Below are 13,769 nucleotides of genomic sequence, written 5' to 3'. Positions count from 1 at the left end.
AGTTCCTTGCTTATTAGATGAAAAGCAGCCACAGTTCCTAATTCTCTTTAATCCACAAACATGTAGCTGCTTTCAGTGCTGCTTTTGCGATGAAAATGCCCTTACAGACAGAATCTCAATGCGGGCTGCAAGCCAGGTCTGCAGAGCTGAGTCACTGTTATACAAGCAGAGCTGAGATGGCACATAAAAACACCTTTGTACTTTAACATTAAAACATGTCAGCTGTTGAACTTCGAATATCACAAGACACCTAAAGAGAGCAACCAGTGATTTACTGGACTTTTTCTCTCGTCCATCCCATCATCTTTCTGAATAATTCTTCCTTCTCCATTTTGTCTCAGGAGCTTAAGAGCAAAAGCATTCTTCATCAAGCTGTTGGCTTCTACCAAAGTTTGCTAAACATTGCATTAGATTTGGAAGTAATGTACCAGTGAAAGCTGTTAACTCTGTGGGCACTGGGAAATGCCTGCCATCCAGGTACACTGACAATACAGTACACAACCACTGAAACTTAGGGCTTGCAAATCAGAATATCAGGGAAATTTACCATCAGCCAGAGATCCACGATAAAGCTCCTGAATTGATTATTTATGCGAGACCCAGTTTTGAGCTTTAATAGTCCTTTGTAATAAAATATGAAACAAATGAAAAAGGAGGAAGAATTTCTTTACTATAGCCTTCTGAAAGAAAACTGTGTTTTGTTCTTCCATTGTTGTCTTCCAGTTCTTTATCCTGAAACGTCATAGGGGAACAGAATTCAGCTTCTCAAAATGCCTTCTACAGTTAAAATATGCTGAACTAATTGTGGAGGGGCACAGAGAGGAGGTCATTTGTGTGAACTTCTTGCTAACAAGCTCCTAAAATATGTTCTGGCTTTCAGTTCAGTGCAGTTAACTGTTTTTAGAAAAGGACAGACCGTGGAGGCTGAAACCTGCAACTGCTGCTGGCCGTACCCCGCACTGAAGGCAAATGAATCTGTGCTGCAAAATGCTCAGGCTCAGTTTCAGTTCGTGATCTCCAGTTTCACCGCAGTGACTTTTCCTCCCAGAATATAAGGTGACTAACATGAAATCTAGTGTGACTAAAGGTATGGGAGTGGCTCAGATCAGGAGCTACAGATGAACATGCTGGCGTGGGCCAGAATTTGTCACATATGGTGTATAAAAATGGTTCCATTAGGATGAGTAACCAGTACAGAGGTTCACATGAGGAATAACAGGAAATTGTAACTCACTGCCCTTTCCTATCATCAGAGAAGAGAGGTGCTGAGCCACGGGATTGTTATGCAAGTCCTGGTATGTGCCGTCTCAGGAGGCAGCCCACACACTGTAGCTGCATGTTTTTAAAGCTGTTTTCCAGACCAGAGAGTGCTGATAGCTGTTTCATCATTGTCCAGTTGCTTTGCTATATTCCTGGCTGAGTCGTGACCCTTTGGTGCCTCTTCTACCCCACAACAGACTGTCAGCTCACTTGTTTATATCTTTCCCTGTTCCCCTTCTTAGAAGAGCAAGACATTAAGTCCTGTTGAAAATACAAATTATTGATTATAACTCAAACAAAATAAATTTCCAGTCCTGCAACACTGAGTACAACGATTCATCCTTGGAGTGATTTTATTTTCCCCTGGCCAAGTGTAACTCGGACACCTACAAGTCTTGTACTTCTCCCCTGCATTAGTTTTACTTGAGAAACAGCGTTGCTTTTCAGATGTTCAGGAATAACCTTTTCTAAGACTTTTACCACTAGAGGGGTGCTTTCATATTTTCCTAAACTTTTATTTATTTATTTATTTTTAAAAAGGTATGTATTATCTGATTGTTTTCCTTTTTAACTTTTAAGACTTTGGTGACAGAATTTGCAGAAAGTTGTTTAGTGGGAATCGTGTTAGAAGCCATTTCTCTGCAAGGCTGCTATAATGATTTCAAACCTGAGAAAGGACTAAATACGCTCCGGAAGGGGCACCCTGATGCACTGCAGTATTGTTAAACAGCAGTCTTGTTCCGAAATGAGGCTGGGTGCATAGCAGGGGTGTGAAACAACAGACTTCTAATAGCACCTCAGGTCTGCAAAGCACCTTGACATCCTCCAGCACGTGAGGCATCATATATTTATAATTAAAGGAAAAGCCTCATGTCAATGCTTGTGGATAATTGACATTTCTGCCATCACAAGGGCTTTTACAAGGAAGAGGCCAGCCTGCTTTCCTTCGGGGCACACCGGCTAACAGCGTGGGGCGTGAATTTTCCGTGACTTCCCGTTTTGCTCGCTCACGGTACCCACCCCCCCTCCGCCGCCCCCCGTTACAGCGGGCAGAGAGGGCCGATGCCGACAGCGAAGCTTCCTTAGAAACCGGCCCCGGTGTGTCGTTATCCCCGGTCCCCCCGGCCTCCCCCCCCCCGCTCCGGGACACCCCCCTGGTGCCGGCGGCGCGGCGCCCCCTGGCGGGCGCGGTGCAGCGGCGGCGGCGGCGCATGGGGCGAGCCACGGCGGGCAGCGCTCGGCGGTCCCGGCGGGGCAGCGCGGCCGCCAGTTCCCCCGCGGGCGGGAGCCGCCGGGGCCGGGGGAAGAAAGCGGGCGGACCCCCGGGAGGGCCGGGGGCGCAGGCACAGCCCCCCGGCGCCTTCGAGCTGGGGGCGCAGAGCGGGCGCTGGGCCGCCTTCCAGGAGCGGCACCGGCTGAGCTGCGAGGAGGCGGCGCGGCTGCTGCTGGACGCTTAGTGAGTACGGGGCCGGGGCGGCTCTGCCCGCAGCTTCCAGGCTGAGCCGCCCTGCCCGGCGGCTCCTTCCCCCGGGACATCCTCGGCCTCTTGGCAGCACTTGCACAGCACTAAACACGGGCTTCGGGAGAGCTGCGGAGAAAGGCGGGGGGACGGGGGTGGGGGGTGACCCCCCAGCACGCACCACGGCGAAAGTGGCTTTTTATGCTAAAGCTTCCTCTGTTTTAGGGCTCTCCCGTCAAAAATGCCCTTGGGGGCATGGTGCGGGAGCAGTGAGGCTCCGCTTCTCAATCTCCACCCCCTTCCTAGGCTCGCTCTTTCCAGCACAAGCACATCATCACTGGGCTGCGATCAGTGACTGTCCGTGGGAATGAAAATCTGAAAGGAAAAGGGTTTTCCTTTGCTTTTTGCTTTTGACCTAGCATGGGGATTCTGCCCTGTTGCTATGGAGGCGTCCTGGGGGAGAGGGAGAAGCACAAGCTCCGAAATTCCTTGATCATGAAGTTCCTCTGCAATGACAGTGCAAAATAAAATGCATTTCAAATATTAGGTAGAATCCACTTGTCTTTGCTTTTCCCAGCTTTTAAATGGAGGAATATGAGTAGTGCTGGAGCAGCTGTAGGAAAATTGTGGGAAAATTCAGTTCCCAATTCCAAGGGGGTTGTCTTGTGACACCACCACTCATCTCTACGTACAACCCTCCCGACCCCGTAGCCTGGGTCAGCATTTTGACCTGGACTGTGGCAGCAGTGCATGTGTTTTGTATTGCACACGGGAGTGTACTTTCCTTGAACTGTTGATCTTCTTTCCTTTTCACCATTTTAATTAAACCAGAAAAGCAATTGCTGTGGAGGACAAAGGCCATTCTCTACCTCCCTCTGGCACTTTTTATTAAAATACACTTGAGTGGATACATTTTCTGGTGTTCTGCAAGTGCCCAAAGCAGAACTGAATAATGTAGTATATAGCCTTACTGTTTTCTTGGCCAAAAAAAAAAAAAAGAGTATGGTCACAAAACCTCTCTGTTGTTTCTCTCTCCAGTGAATACAGAGGTTTGGTCAAGCACACAGGAGGCTGTCACTGCGGAGCCGTCCGCTTTGAGGTGTGGGCTTCAGCAGATCTGCATGTTTTTAACTGCAAGTGAGTTGATTTTTTTGTTGCTTATTCTCATAGATGAATGTAAGCTTGTATGCTTTTCCAGTCAGTACCTTAGAGCTAAAAGAAGATGGTGCAACTGCAGAACATCCTCTGAGCTGTTTCCATAGGGTATAGCCCTAACTATGTCCTGATCCAACATGGATTCAGTGCTGGTGATTTCAGGTGCTGCTTCTTTGGGCAGGACTTCAGGTCTCACATCTGTGCTCACGCAGAAAGTGTCAGGAGAGATGTAGTGAGTACAGGTGCTCAGCCATCTGCTTTATGTTTCCTCTAAGTGCAGTGTGCTCAAAGCACATCAATCCTTTTAACTGGGTCTTCTCAAGTGAACGTTACACCTTTGACCACACGTGCTTCAAACTACAACACTGTCCGATTTCAATAGTGATCCCCCTTTGCCTGCAACTACTTTGCTTCTAGCTCATGGGTAAACTTCTGAACCCTACTTTCTTGTTTGCAAGGTAATTAATGTTGGCAAAATTGGCAAAGTCTGGTCTGAAAGATTAAATGGATTTCTCAGGGTTAGAGTTTTGTCCTAGTTATGTCTGTTGAGAGTTGTAGATGTGAAGAAAAAATGGCATGTAACGTTTGGTGTAGAATACCTTCTCAGTGTACCTGTGCAGGGTCAGTCTGTTCTACGGGTGTGCTTTGCCAAACACCACTATACCCCGAGTCCGCTTTTGCTGCTTACCTCCGTGACTCTAACCAGAAGCCATTTTAGCTGTCAATGGAATTTCTGTTGTCAAGAGGTCCATGCTAGATCTGATTGCTGTACTACAACTTGTCCGCTGCTTCTAGAAAGGTCTGCTTTTTCTTTTACAGTTGCAGCATTTGCACAAAGAAACAGAACAGACACTTCATTGTCCCAGCGTCGCGTTTCAAGCTGCTGAAGGTAGAGTAAGAATGCAGTAAGAGCATGGCCGTGAACACGAGCAGCATAATCCAGTGTTATCCTCAAAGATGCAAGTGGCAGCCAGTTTTCTATCCTAAATTTGCCTGTGGCTGGTTAGGGGAAATGGCTGTATTTTATGCCGTCTGGTGTGGGTGTGTTAGTGCATCTTAGTGAGCTGACATTAGAGCTCTTGCAGTTCTCAGGCTTGACTGTTATGGACACGTGTATATACAAAGCACAGGGGTTCAGAAAAGGAGCATGAATGCAGAACTCTCTCAAGTAAAGACATGAAGGTGGTATTTTAAATTTTACATTTCTTAGCTACAGGCCCATAGAAAGTAATTAATACATCTGTTTATGTGGAAAACTTATGTTGCTTTTCATTTGCCTAGGGTGCTGATAATTTGACAACATACACCTTCAACACACATCGTGCCCAGCACACATTCTGCAAGACCTGTGGTGTACAGAGCTTTTATACTCCTCGTTCTAATCCAGATGGTTATGGTAGGTAGAAGGAGTGAGCTGTGGTAACCAAAGTTAACCAGCAAGCAAACCTTGGCTAAAGACTCCATTGGATGCTAACGTGACAGCAGTGAGCAGCAGGTGTCTTATGAGTTTGTTCCTAACGTGCTAAACATCGGGAACTGCAGTGTAAACCTGTAGCTCCTGCATAAGAAAGAGTCTTACCTGTGATGTGTGGGCTTCTGCCCATGCCAGGTTTCTCCCCTAGGCTCCCCAGCCTTACAGCAATAGCTGGACTGAGCATTTGCCTTTCCCTGAGATGCCCCATCCACAGCATGGTGCAGGCGGCTCCCACACTTTATCTGTGACAAACAGGTTTCTGTGTGCTCTGTCTTTCTTCAGGAATAGCTCCCCATTGTCTGGATGATGGCACAGTGCAGACCATTGTCACAGAGGATATCAATGGCAAGGAGTGGGAGAAGGCAGTGAAGGAACACAAGACCATCAGAGACATGTCAAAACCCTGACACAGCCTTCCAGCAGCGGAACTTGGAGCACTGCTGTGGAACTGTAGTCTGGGCTTTCCTGGGTGAGGGTTGGTAAAACTGATCTCTACGTTATTGTTATTTGTTCTCTGTTTCTTAAATAAATCTTTCTATGCTGCCTGTCCCATTCATTTGTGACTTTCAGTTTTCAAACTACCTCTGTTCCATAAACCACCCCAGGGCTGCTATTTTGGTACGTTGCCCTCAGCTGTGCTAAAGTTTAAATCACAATAAACAGAACAAAGTAAAAAAAAAAAAATCTAATCTTTGCTTGTATGGGTATTTCCTGTGTTTCAAGTCTGGTGTATAAAAATGTCCTATATAAGATAATCTCTTGCTTAGGACATAATACTAACTTAACACTGTTTCTTCTCCATTGACTTCAATAAATTGACCATGGATTTAAAGTTAAAGGGGATTTGAAAAAGCTTAGCAGGCTCAAGTTCGGTAAAACATTTACACAGGTGCTTAAAGAGAGGGGCCACCGAAGTTGCTCATGTGATTAAGTACTGTTTTGCTTAGGCCTGGACTTACTCATGGTCTTAAGGCTGAGCAGGCATATGATTAGGCACTGACTCATGACCAGGGAACAGAGTTCAACACTCTCATACTCTTACGTACTTCAGTACAACCAGGAACTCATTTGCTGTCTTCAGGAGGGGGATGCGCTCTCAGCAACAGATCAGGATCTGGCAATTTGGGCTCTGATCTTGACTATGCAATGACTAGCGGTGTAGATCCAGGAAAGATGCCTCTGGTAGATGTGAGCCCACAGGAATGAGTGCAGAGGCCTACAGAAACGTTGAGTATTGCTGACTTTGCTCCACTGTGACCCCACAGAAACCCAAATCACTAGTAAAATCTCTGTATAGGCTAAGAAATGAAACTGCTTCACTTACCTTTTAACATAAAGGAAGAGGATCTTTAACTCCTCCCCTAGTCTTTTACATAAGTGGAACAGCTTTTGAAACATCTCTGGCAATTGTTATCTCTGGATGTGTTCTATAAAAGACCTAGTTACAGTCTGGGTCTCTTGCACCTCATTCTTACATCGTGTTGAAACTCTTGTAAGTTGATCTTAAGCCCCATGTTCTGAAGCAAGAAGAAATGCTCATGTTTCATGAGGGACGCTCTGCGAAGGTGGAGCCTCCAACACAATGTGTATGAAAGAAGCAGCAGTAGCAGCAAAGATCAGTGCAGTTAGAGAAATTTCTATGATTTCTGATGGTTTATTCATAACCTTTGGCTTTTTAAAGTTCTGACCGAATAAGACAGGTCTTGTGGTTCTGGTTCTATCTGTGGAGAAAGCATGATCTTTAAAAAGTTACTCGATATCTGGATTTTACAAAAGCACCAAGAGATACGAGCCAAGCAGTCCTCGCAGCTACATCCTCTTGCGGAAAAATAGTTTGTGCCGTATCTTCTCTAATGCAGAATACTCCTGCATTTGACTCCTAATTAGGTTAATCGAAATTTCTTGTCCTATTTAAGCTTCTACAGTGAGAAAATAGAGCAGCTGTTAAAACCTGTTCATCTCACTGTATCAGGCAACAAGATATTCAGAAGGAAGTTCACACAGCCTGTTTTTTGTAGTCTGAAAGAATGCTACACAAAGAGACTCCTGTCCTCTTGCGCATGTAACAGGTGAGTTTTCTTTAGTCCTGGGCCTGGCACAGTCTTTTACTCCTCAGGTTGTGAGTGACATCTCTTTTACAGAAGGCGGAGTGAATTGATCACCATATAACGTGAGAAAAGCATATAGATGTGGCGAAACCAGAGGAGCTGGCTGCGATGACACCGCATGGCTCTCTAGAAGGAAAAATAGTTGAGAAAGCATTACAAGAACCTTCCAGACCGAATGTGAGGGCAGTTTCCTAGGCCTCCTGTGAGGTTCACCGCCAATTTGTAGGACAGCCTGTTTTCAGTGAGCAGGGAAGAAGTAGTGGGAGGTGGAAGGCTGCCTATTCTATGGGGCCAAAGGGCAGGGAGAGGCCTGTCTGCCCCTATGCTGCTGGTGTCGTGCTGCCTACTGTTCAGAGGGGTCCTGCTAGAAAGGACATTAGCAGCTGCAGATTGGTACTGTGACAGCTTCTTTGTCACGTATAACTCCTCCTCCCTATGTGATCTCACACCTGGGTGTTCACATGCTGGGGAAGCAGAAACCTGATATATGTGCATCTGAGAACACTCTGCATGCTGCTTCCGATCATACATTGCCAGCTGAAACTTAATCTATTTATAGTGCACCAGCTTAGAAAGGTCAGATTTCAGAAACAAAAACCACAAGGGAATAACACCACCTTTATCAAAGCAGTTTCTATATGTAACAGCCTCAAAAGCAGTAAAGTTCTGTAATTTGTGGATTAACAGGACTGTTTGCTGGGCAAATATTTTCATGCTATGGAAGGCAAGCTAATCAGATTCTGACATAGGGAACTGTGGACTAAATGTGTGAGATCTCATGCAGCAAAATAGTTCAAAAAATACAGAGTAGAGAAGTAAACTTGCAAAGAGCTTTGGACCACAAGTTTACAAGCTGCCTCCATTTTCAGTTAGAGCTATGGTCCAAAGATGCTGTTCCTGGCACACAGTCATGCCATTCTTTGACAGGCCACTTACATACTCAGAATATTATGTTGGATCCAGTCTCCTTTGAAATATAGCCTGGACACAGTGTAAAACGCAGTGCACTGTCACTACTGAAGATCTTTCAGCTGCAAATCTGCTCAGCCCTGTCCTGCTATCCACACAGCACATGAAACAACCTGTCTTGTCCATTTATGTTTTACATATCACTGAAGATTGTCCATTAGTGACATCCGTAATCCACACCTATAATTATTTATGAAGTTCTCTGTGAATATGACACCTCTAACTAAAGTCTTCACAGTGATGATGAGCTATTCAAACAGGTTAAGCAGGTACCACCCATCTCACCCTGGCTTGTGCAGTCTCCTCCTCTGTGAGTATGAAGAGAGCATCTCTGGGCAGGAGGCAGGAAATGGGTACATCCAGGATGGAGATGTACTTCCGGAAGAGATTTACTGATTCAAGCACGAACACACGGCACCCTAGACAGAGAAAGATGATAAGTATTTCAAAACAACAGTATTCTTGTAAGGTGCCCATCTCTCCAGGCTCAGCAGGTCTTTGCAGGCTGCCCTGTATTGCTGGCCACGGGGATCCTTTTTGTGCAAAAGGGGAGCAACTTCTACTCATGCTTCCACCAGGATCTCTTTGTGCCCAGTGCATGTCTATGACCGTCTGTACTGGTTCTTGTTCTGTATGTGGTCTGTGGAAAGCAAAGCTAGCTCTGAATATCAGAGGGTTTGGTGGGTAATTTTGCTTATAATTTAAATTATTCCTATGTAGTTAGACTCAAAGGAAAAAGCACAGATGGCTCTCTGAATGCTGGCATTATATCATATAATGGAAATTTAAAACAGCAGTCTCTGGTTCAGCTACAAAAATGAGATTTCCTCTTTCTACTCCAATTCTTAGCTGCAGAAAAAATATTTACAAGTTTCAGGAATGGCTGTATCAAATATTAACTCAGGCAGGCAGTTACACTTCAACAGAGTTCCAGAATTCATTGCTCCGATGTTTGTCATGAAGCAGATGAAGGTAACATGTATAGAGATTCTACTGGTCTGGAATTTTTTTTCTGTTTTAAAGAGCCCCTTGAACTCAAAAGTTAACTGCTATTTTTTTTTACCATGGCTAAATTGTCTTCACTGATGAGCTCAGAGCTACTGATGGTCCCATTAAGAGCCTGTAGGTCTCAAGGGAGCTGCTTTGGGACTTCTTAGGGCTTGGAAGCTGCTGTGATTATGCTCCACACTTCAGACATTGTATGAAAGTTCGACAGAAGAAGCCAAAGTCACAGTTTACACAGGTGGTCAGATACGCAATTAGATTTGCAATAAGATTTTCTTCAGTGTACCTTTAAACAGTGAAATTATACAAAGGAGACAAAGAACAATGCTGAATTGCTACAAAGGCTGCCTAATGGACCATTTTAGTGTGTGAAGCCTGTGCTCACATCTCATACTGCTTAAGCCCTTATGTCCTGAGCACAAAGTGAACTGGTGGTGCTCAAATACCTCTTGGCCCTAAAATGTAGGCAAGACTTGTGTCCTCCTAAGGAAAAAGATTCTCCAGGATAGGGGCAGAAGCAAGCATCTTTTCCACGAGGTGGGTTTCTGTGCAAGAAATGATGATGCCTCTTTAGGAGCCCTCTATGCAGATCTGCTAGCGCTCAGGAATCTCATCCTACAAGGACCTGAGCCGTCAACTTGCTGCTAGCTTCCCTACTTTGGATATTTGGTAGATCCTTCAGTCTAGCCTCTATCAAGTATGAAATAGGAAAGCAAAACTTGTTGCTCTTATGGTGAATTAATTTCCTGGAGACACAAGGGAAGAAGCCCCCAGAAGTCTCCAAGGTAGAGCATGGTACTCAAAGATACCCCACCAGTACCATTTCTTCCCCAGCCAGGGGTCTGTGACATGCTGAACCCAGGAACAAGCAGCATGAATGGGACGATCCTCCCTCCACAAATCCCCTCACAAGTGATTTGTGTCCCCTGCCTCTTCCCAGTGATGCTAACCCATTTCACTGCAAAGAAAGGTCTTGCTTTTACTCCAGCCAAAGCCTGCAATGGCAGGACACAGCAGCCCTGATGGACTCCCTCCAGCACATTTTCAGAATCTTTCAGTTCGTTTCTTTCTTCTCTCTCCTTCAAGAGGAGGATGTACAATTTGTTCCAACTTGTCAATAGCCTTTTCCACTCTCAAAAGCAAAACTGGTAACTCTTTATTTCAGTATCACAGAGGGCTCCAGGACCATGCTCCCCTTCCAGTTCTCTTTTTGCATTGATCCTGGGACACGACTCCCCAGCAGGGTGGACAGAGCATTCAAAGGAGTTATGTTCTCCTGCTGTGGGCAGCAATGGGCAGGGTTAGAGGCCTCTAGGGAAATCACTGGCACTTCCATCCAGTCAAACGCTGACACGAGTCTGTGCTGTGCCAGGAACCGGAGGAAAAGCCCTCCTGAAAGTCATGGGCATTCGCTGCAGGCCCGGCCTGACAGGAGCTGCCGGGAGATGGCGGTGTCTGCCCTGCGGAGCGAGCGGGGACCCACAGCCCGCTTCCCTGCCGGCCCTGCCTCGCCCAGGCCGCCCCGCTTAGGACCACTTTTGGCACCGCTCTGCCTTGAAGGCCCTCCCGTCTTACCTATGTCAGTCCCACGTCCCTGCTCCCGTTCTACTGCAGCCTCAGTCATCCACCCCTTGCAAGGTCATCGTGCCCGTCCCCGCAGAGCAGCAGCTGTGCGATGCCATCTGGAAGGACCGATGGCTCTGCCAAGCTCCCTGCAGCGAGTCCCTTGGACGTGCGGGAATGCAGGCAGCTGGGTGACCAGCATGGCCTGTGCCACTTCCTGACTGCGAGCCGTCTCGCTCGTGGGCCACCTTGACAAGTGACAGACAGAGCAGTTGCTGTTTAGCCGCCGCAAGGTTTCAGCTTGCTACTGCAAAGGATGCTCTCCAGTGACAAGTGTTGCAGTTGCACACAGAAAGGCCCTGACAGTTCTTTTACTCCCACTAAAGACATTTCTTCTTTCCAAGTAGCCAACTTGAAATAAACTTGTGATGTGTCACAGGTAGGGGAACCCCTTTTCCCCCCATTCTCTGCAGAGGTCCTCTGGGCTGCTCAGCAGGCCCAGCCTGTTGGTGGGTAGTTTCAGAGAAAAGAATTAGCATGGTACTGCCCTGTGACACGGCAGAGGAAAGGAAGAGATATGTATCCCCTTGCTCTTGTAGGCAGCATTCCCACTGGCCACCTCTTTGCTTTTCAGTGCTTACTGGGGAGGACAGGGCTAAAGCAAACAAGGGGCAAGGGGTCTTTCCTTTCCTGGGTGGCTGTTAATGAACCCTGGCAATGCCACGTGAATTCCTACTTGCAGTGATGGGAAGAGAGATAGTGTAGGGTTACCCACCACCGATCTCTGAACCCTGGGCTGCTCTGTTAACAAAATGCACTCTTCCTTTCCTCATAATTTTTCCCTAAGAAATATTAATCCATGCAACAATTTCACCCTTTTGTTCCCCAAAGCTCAGCAATAAGGGCTCAGAGCAACCGCAAGTGATTTCACTATTGATCAGTCTGACCTCCTGGGCCCCCATCGGTCAGATCAGGCAAGGCAATGGCATTGAAGCCTCACAAAATGAAGGGCACTGTAAGAGTCTTCTGTGTTACTGATATGACAAGGATGTCCACATGCTGACAGCAAAGGCTGCTCCACATGGGAATGTGAGATGAAATGAAGCAGGGAAGGAATGTACAGTCCAGGGAGAGATGGAAAAGGGTTCAGAGAAACAGGCTGCTCCCTGCCAAGCAGGGTAAGAGAAGTGCTGCCATTGATGACTCTACGCCTGTGACACCAGCAGGTGAAGCTTTTCAGAGCCTGTTGTGACTGTGACCTGGGCAGGATGGGATTAACAGTGTAATACAACCTCTCTAGGTTGGCAGAAAGGGCAAGATCAATATAGCTAGTGGATTAGGCCTAGAATAGAAGTGCATGAAGACTGCAGCCTGTTCAGCTTGCCTTTCTACTTCCAAATCATTTATGCAGCAAGTATGCCTAGAGTGAGAAGATTATTAGCAGATCTATGTGTGGTAAAGGCTTGCACTGCTCCTGACAGATGTTAGCACACCAATTCTTTTGGAAGACCGCTGGTTATAGCTGGATGGGGCCACTAGTAGGGGTGGATGCATATCCAGCAGCTGTGTTGGCTTCTTGAAACAAGCCTATGTGCTTGTGCCGGGGCTGGAGAACTTGATTACAGATTATAAAAAGCCTGTTGTGTTTATGCTGGCTAAAGGCATTAGAAAGCAAAGCAGGATATTTAGGGTGCTCATTTGTATATCACTGAGGCAATGCAAGGCTTAGCCGGCTTTTGCATTTGCAGAGAGATTTTCTGTGGATTCCCTGATCATGGGCTTATACAGGTTCACCCACAAATAGTTCCCTCTTAACAACAGGAGAGCAGCACATTTTCATGGCCCGAACATGCCTTTCAGCTCTATCCAGACAGCCTCAATCCCAGCATCGCTCTTGTTTCATTAAGCCCCTCTGATGCACAGCTCTGCACGCCTGCCAGATCAAATTATAAATACTGGGAATTTCAATGAGACTGGAACTATATTTGGAAAGGCTTAGCGTAAGCAGCAGCATGGGAGCTCCCCGTTCCTTTGGTGTTTGTAGGTCATGTCAGATGTGATGTAATCAGAGCAGCAAGGCTTTCACATAGCTTCAGGAGGCTCTTAATGCTGCTAGAGAAATGGAAAAGTTGTCTATATGTGGGTCTATTTCAAACCTGAACCAATTTGAGGCACAGCCTATATCCAGGACCATAGTGTATCCAACAAACCTGCATGAACAGCACATGAAGGTGGTTCAGTCTAGATAAGATCTGACATCTAGCAGTGACATCTACCACTGCAGTTCCTTGTTCTTTCTCTGTAAAGCACACAGCACACACAGAGCTCTTTGCTGCATCCCAGCGCTGAACAAAGAAAAGGTCCTAGGAAAGAAGTTGGCATTACTACTCCTCTTTCATAGATGGGAGAATTGAAGGGACTAGAGTCTGAACTCAGTTAAAGGGCATTCTGCCATCTTGGCTCATGCTCTCTCCATCAGATCTTGGTCTGCAACTTGCTGCTAGCAGGGAATTAAAACTGATTTGCTGTGACACATTCAAATCCTACAATGATTCAGGAATTAGCATTAAAGAAACACAGTCCAGATGACTGCTGCAGGAGCAGAACGTTGCCTGGGTGGGCCTGGTTGAGCCACCTTCCTATAGCCAAACAGCTGATAGCTTTGTGCTTAAACTAATTCCACAAATTTGTCCCTGAGTCAGGCACTGTTTGCTAGAGATAAGGGCTGCAGATCTACTCTGGGACAGCAGCTAGAAAAAAGGGTCAGGAGCAACCT

At 46.5% G+C, this 13,769-nt stretch overlaps 2 protein-coding genes across 4 annotated transcripts in view; one reads left to right on the top strand and one right to left on the bottom strand.

The window, feature by feature from the left end:
* The first annotated feature begins 2,450 nt into the window (after positions 1-2,450).
* Positions 2,451-5,904, top strand: CENPV (centromere protein V). Of its 2 annotated transcripts, XM_074890404.1 has the most exons (6): positions 2,457-2,538; positions 2,617-2,716; positions 3,758-3,856; positions 4,694-4,763; positions 5,156-5,270; positions 5,631-5,904. In XM_074890404.1, exons 1-6 carry the CDS (start codon positions 2,472-2,474, stop codon positions 5,753-5,755), a joined length of 576 nt encoding a protein of 191 aa, XP_074746505.1. In that variant the 5' UTR covers positions 2,457-2,471; the 3' UTR covers positions 5,756-5,904. The 2 variants fall into 2 exon arrangements, with proteins under 2 accessions (XP_074746504.1, XP_074746505.1); XM_074890403.1 differs by having other exon boundaries at positions 2,451-2,716.
* Positions 5,905-6,982: 1,078 nt separating this feature from the next.
* PIGL (phosphatidylinositol glycan anchor biosynthesis class L) overlaps positions 6,983-13,769 on the bottom strand; it is a 61,882-nt gene continuing 55,095 nt past the window's right edge. Inside the window, exons 6-7 of one of the 2 annotated variants that reach the window (XM_074890397.1) lie at positions 8,711-8,844; positions 6,983-7,582 (exon numbers count right to left, since the gene is read on the bottom strand). In XM_074890397.1, the coding sequence (XP_074746498.1) occupies positions 7,484-7,582; positions 8,711-8,844 (233 nt within the window). In that variant the 3' untranslated portion in view covers positions 6,983-7,483. Of the gene's footprint in view, positions 7,583-8,710; positions 8,845-11,005; positions 11,242-13,769 lie in introns of those variants that run through there. The other variant, XM_074890398.1, reaches the window with a different exon arrangement.

Source organism: Strix uralensis, chromosome 20 (genome assembly GCF_047716275.1).
Source record: "Strix uralensis isolate ZFMK-TIS-50842 chromosome 20, bStrUra1, whole genome shotgun sequence".
NCBI classification, from domain to species: Eukaryota; Metazoa; Chordata; class Aves; order Strigiformes; family Strigidae; genus Strix; species Strix uralensis.
The sequence above is the reverse complement of the archived record's forward strand: the minus strand, read 5'-3'. Positions and strand labels throughout refer to the sequence as shown.

What these genes read in the sequence shown, in the direction of transcription:
- CENPV (XM_074890403.1), top strand. Translation starts at nt 2,472, where the DNA reads ATGGGGCGAGCCACGGCGGGCAGCGCTCGGCGGTCCCGGCGGGGCAGC. An exon ending in CTGCATGTTTTTAACTGCAA is followed by an intron (nt 3,857 to 4,693) that starts GTGAGTTGATTT and finishes TTTCTTTTACAG; the next exon opens with TTGCAGCATTTGCACAAAGA. An exon ending in TTCTAATCCAGATGGTTATG is followed by an intron (nt 5,271 to 5,630) that starts GTAGGTAGAAGG and finishes GTCTTTCTTCAG; the next exon opens with GAATAGCTCCCCATTGTCTG.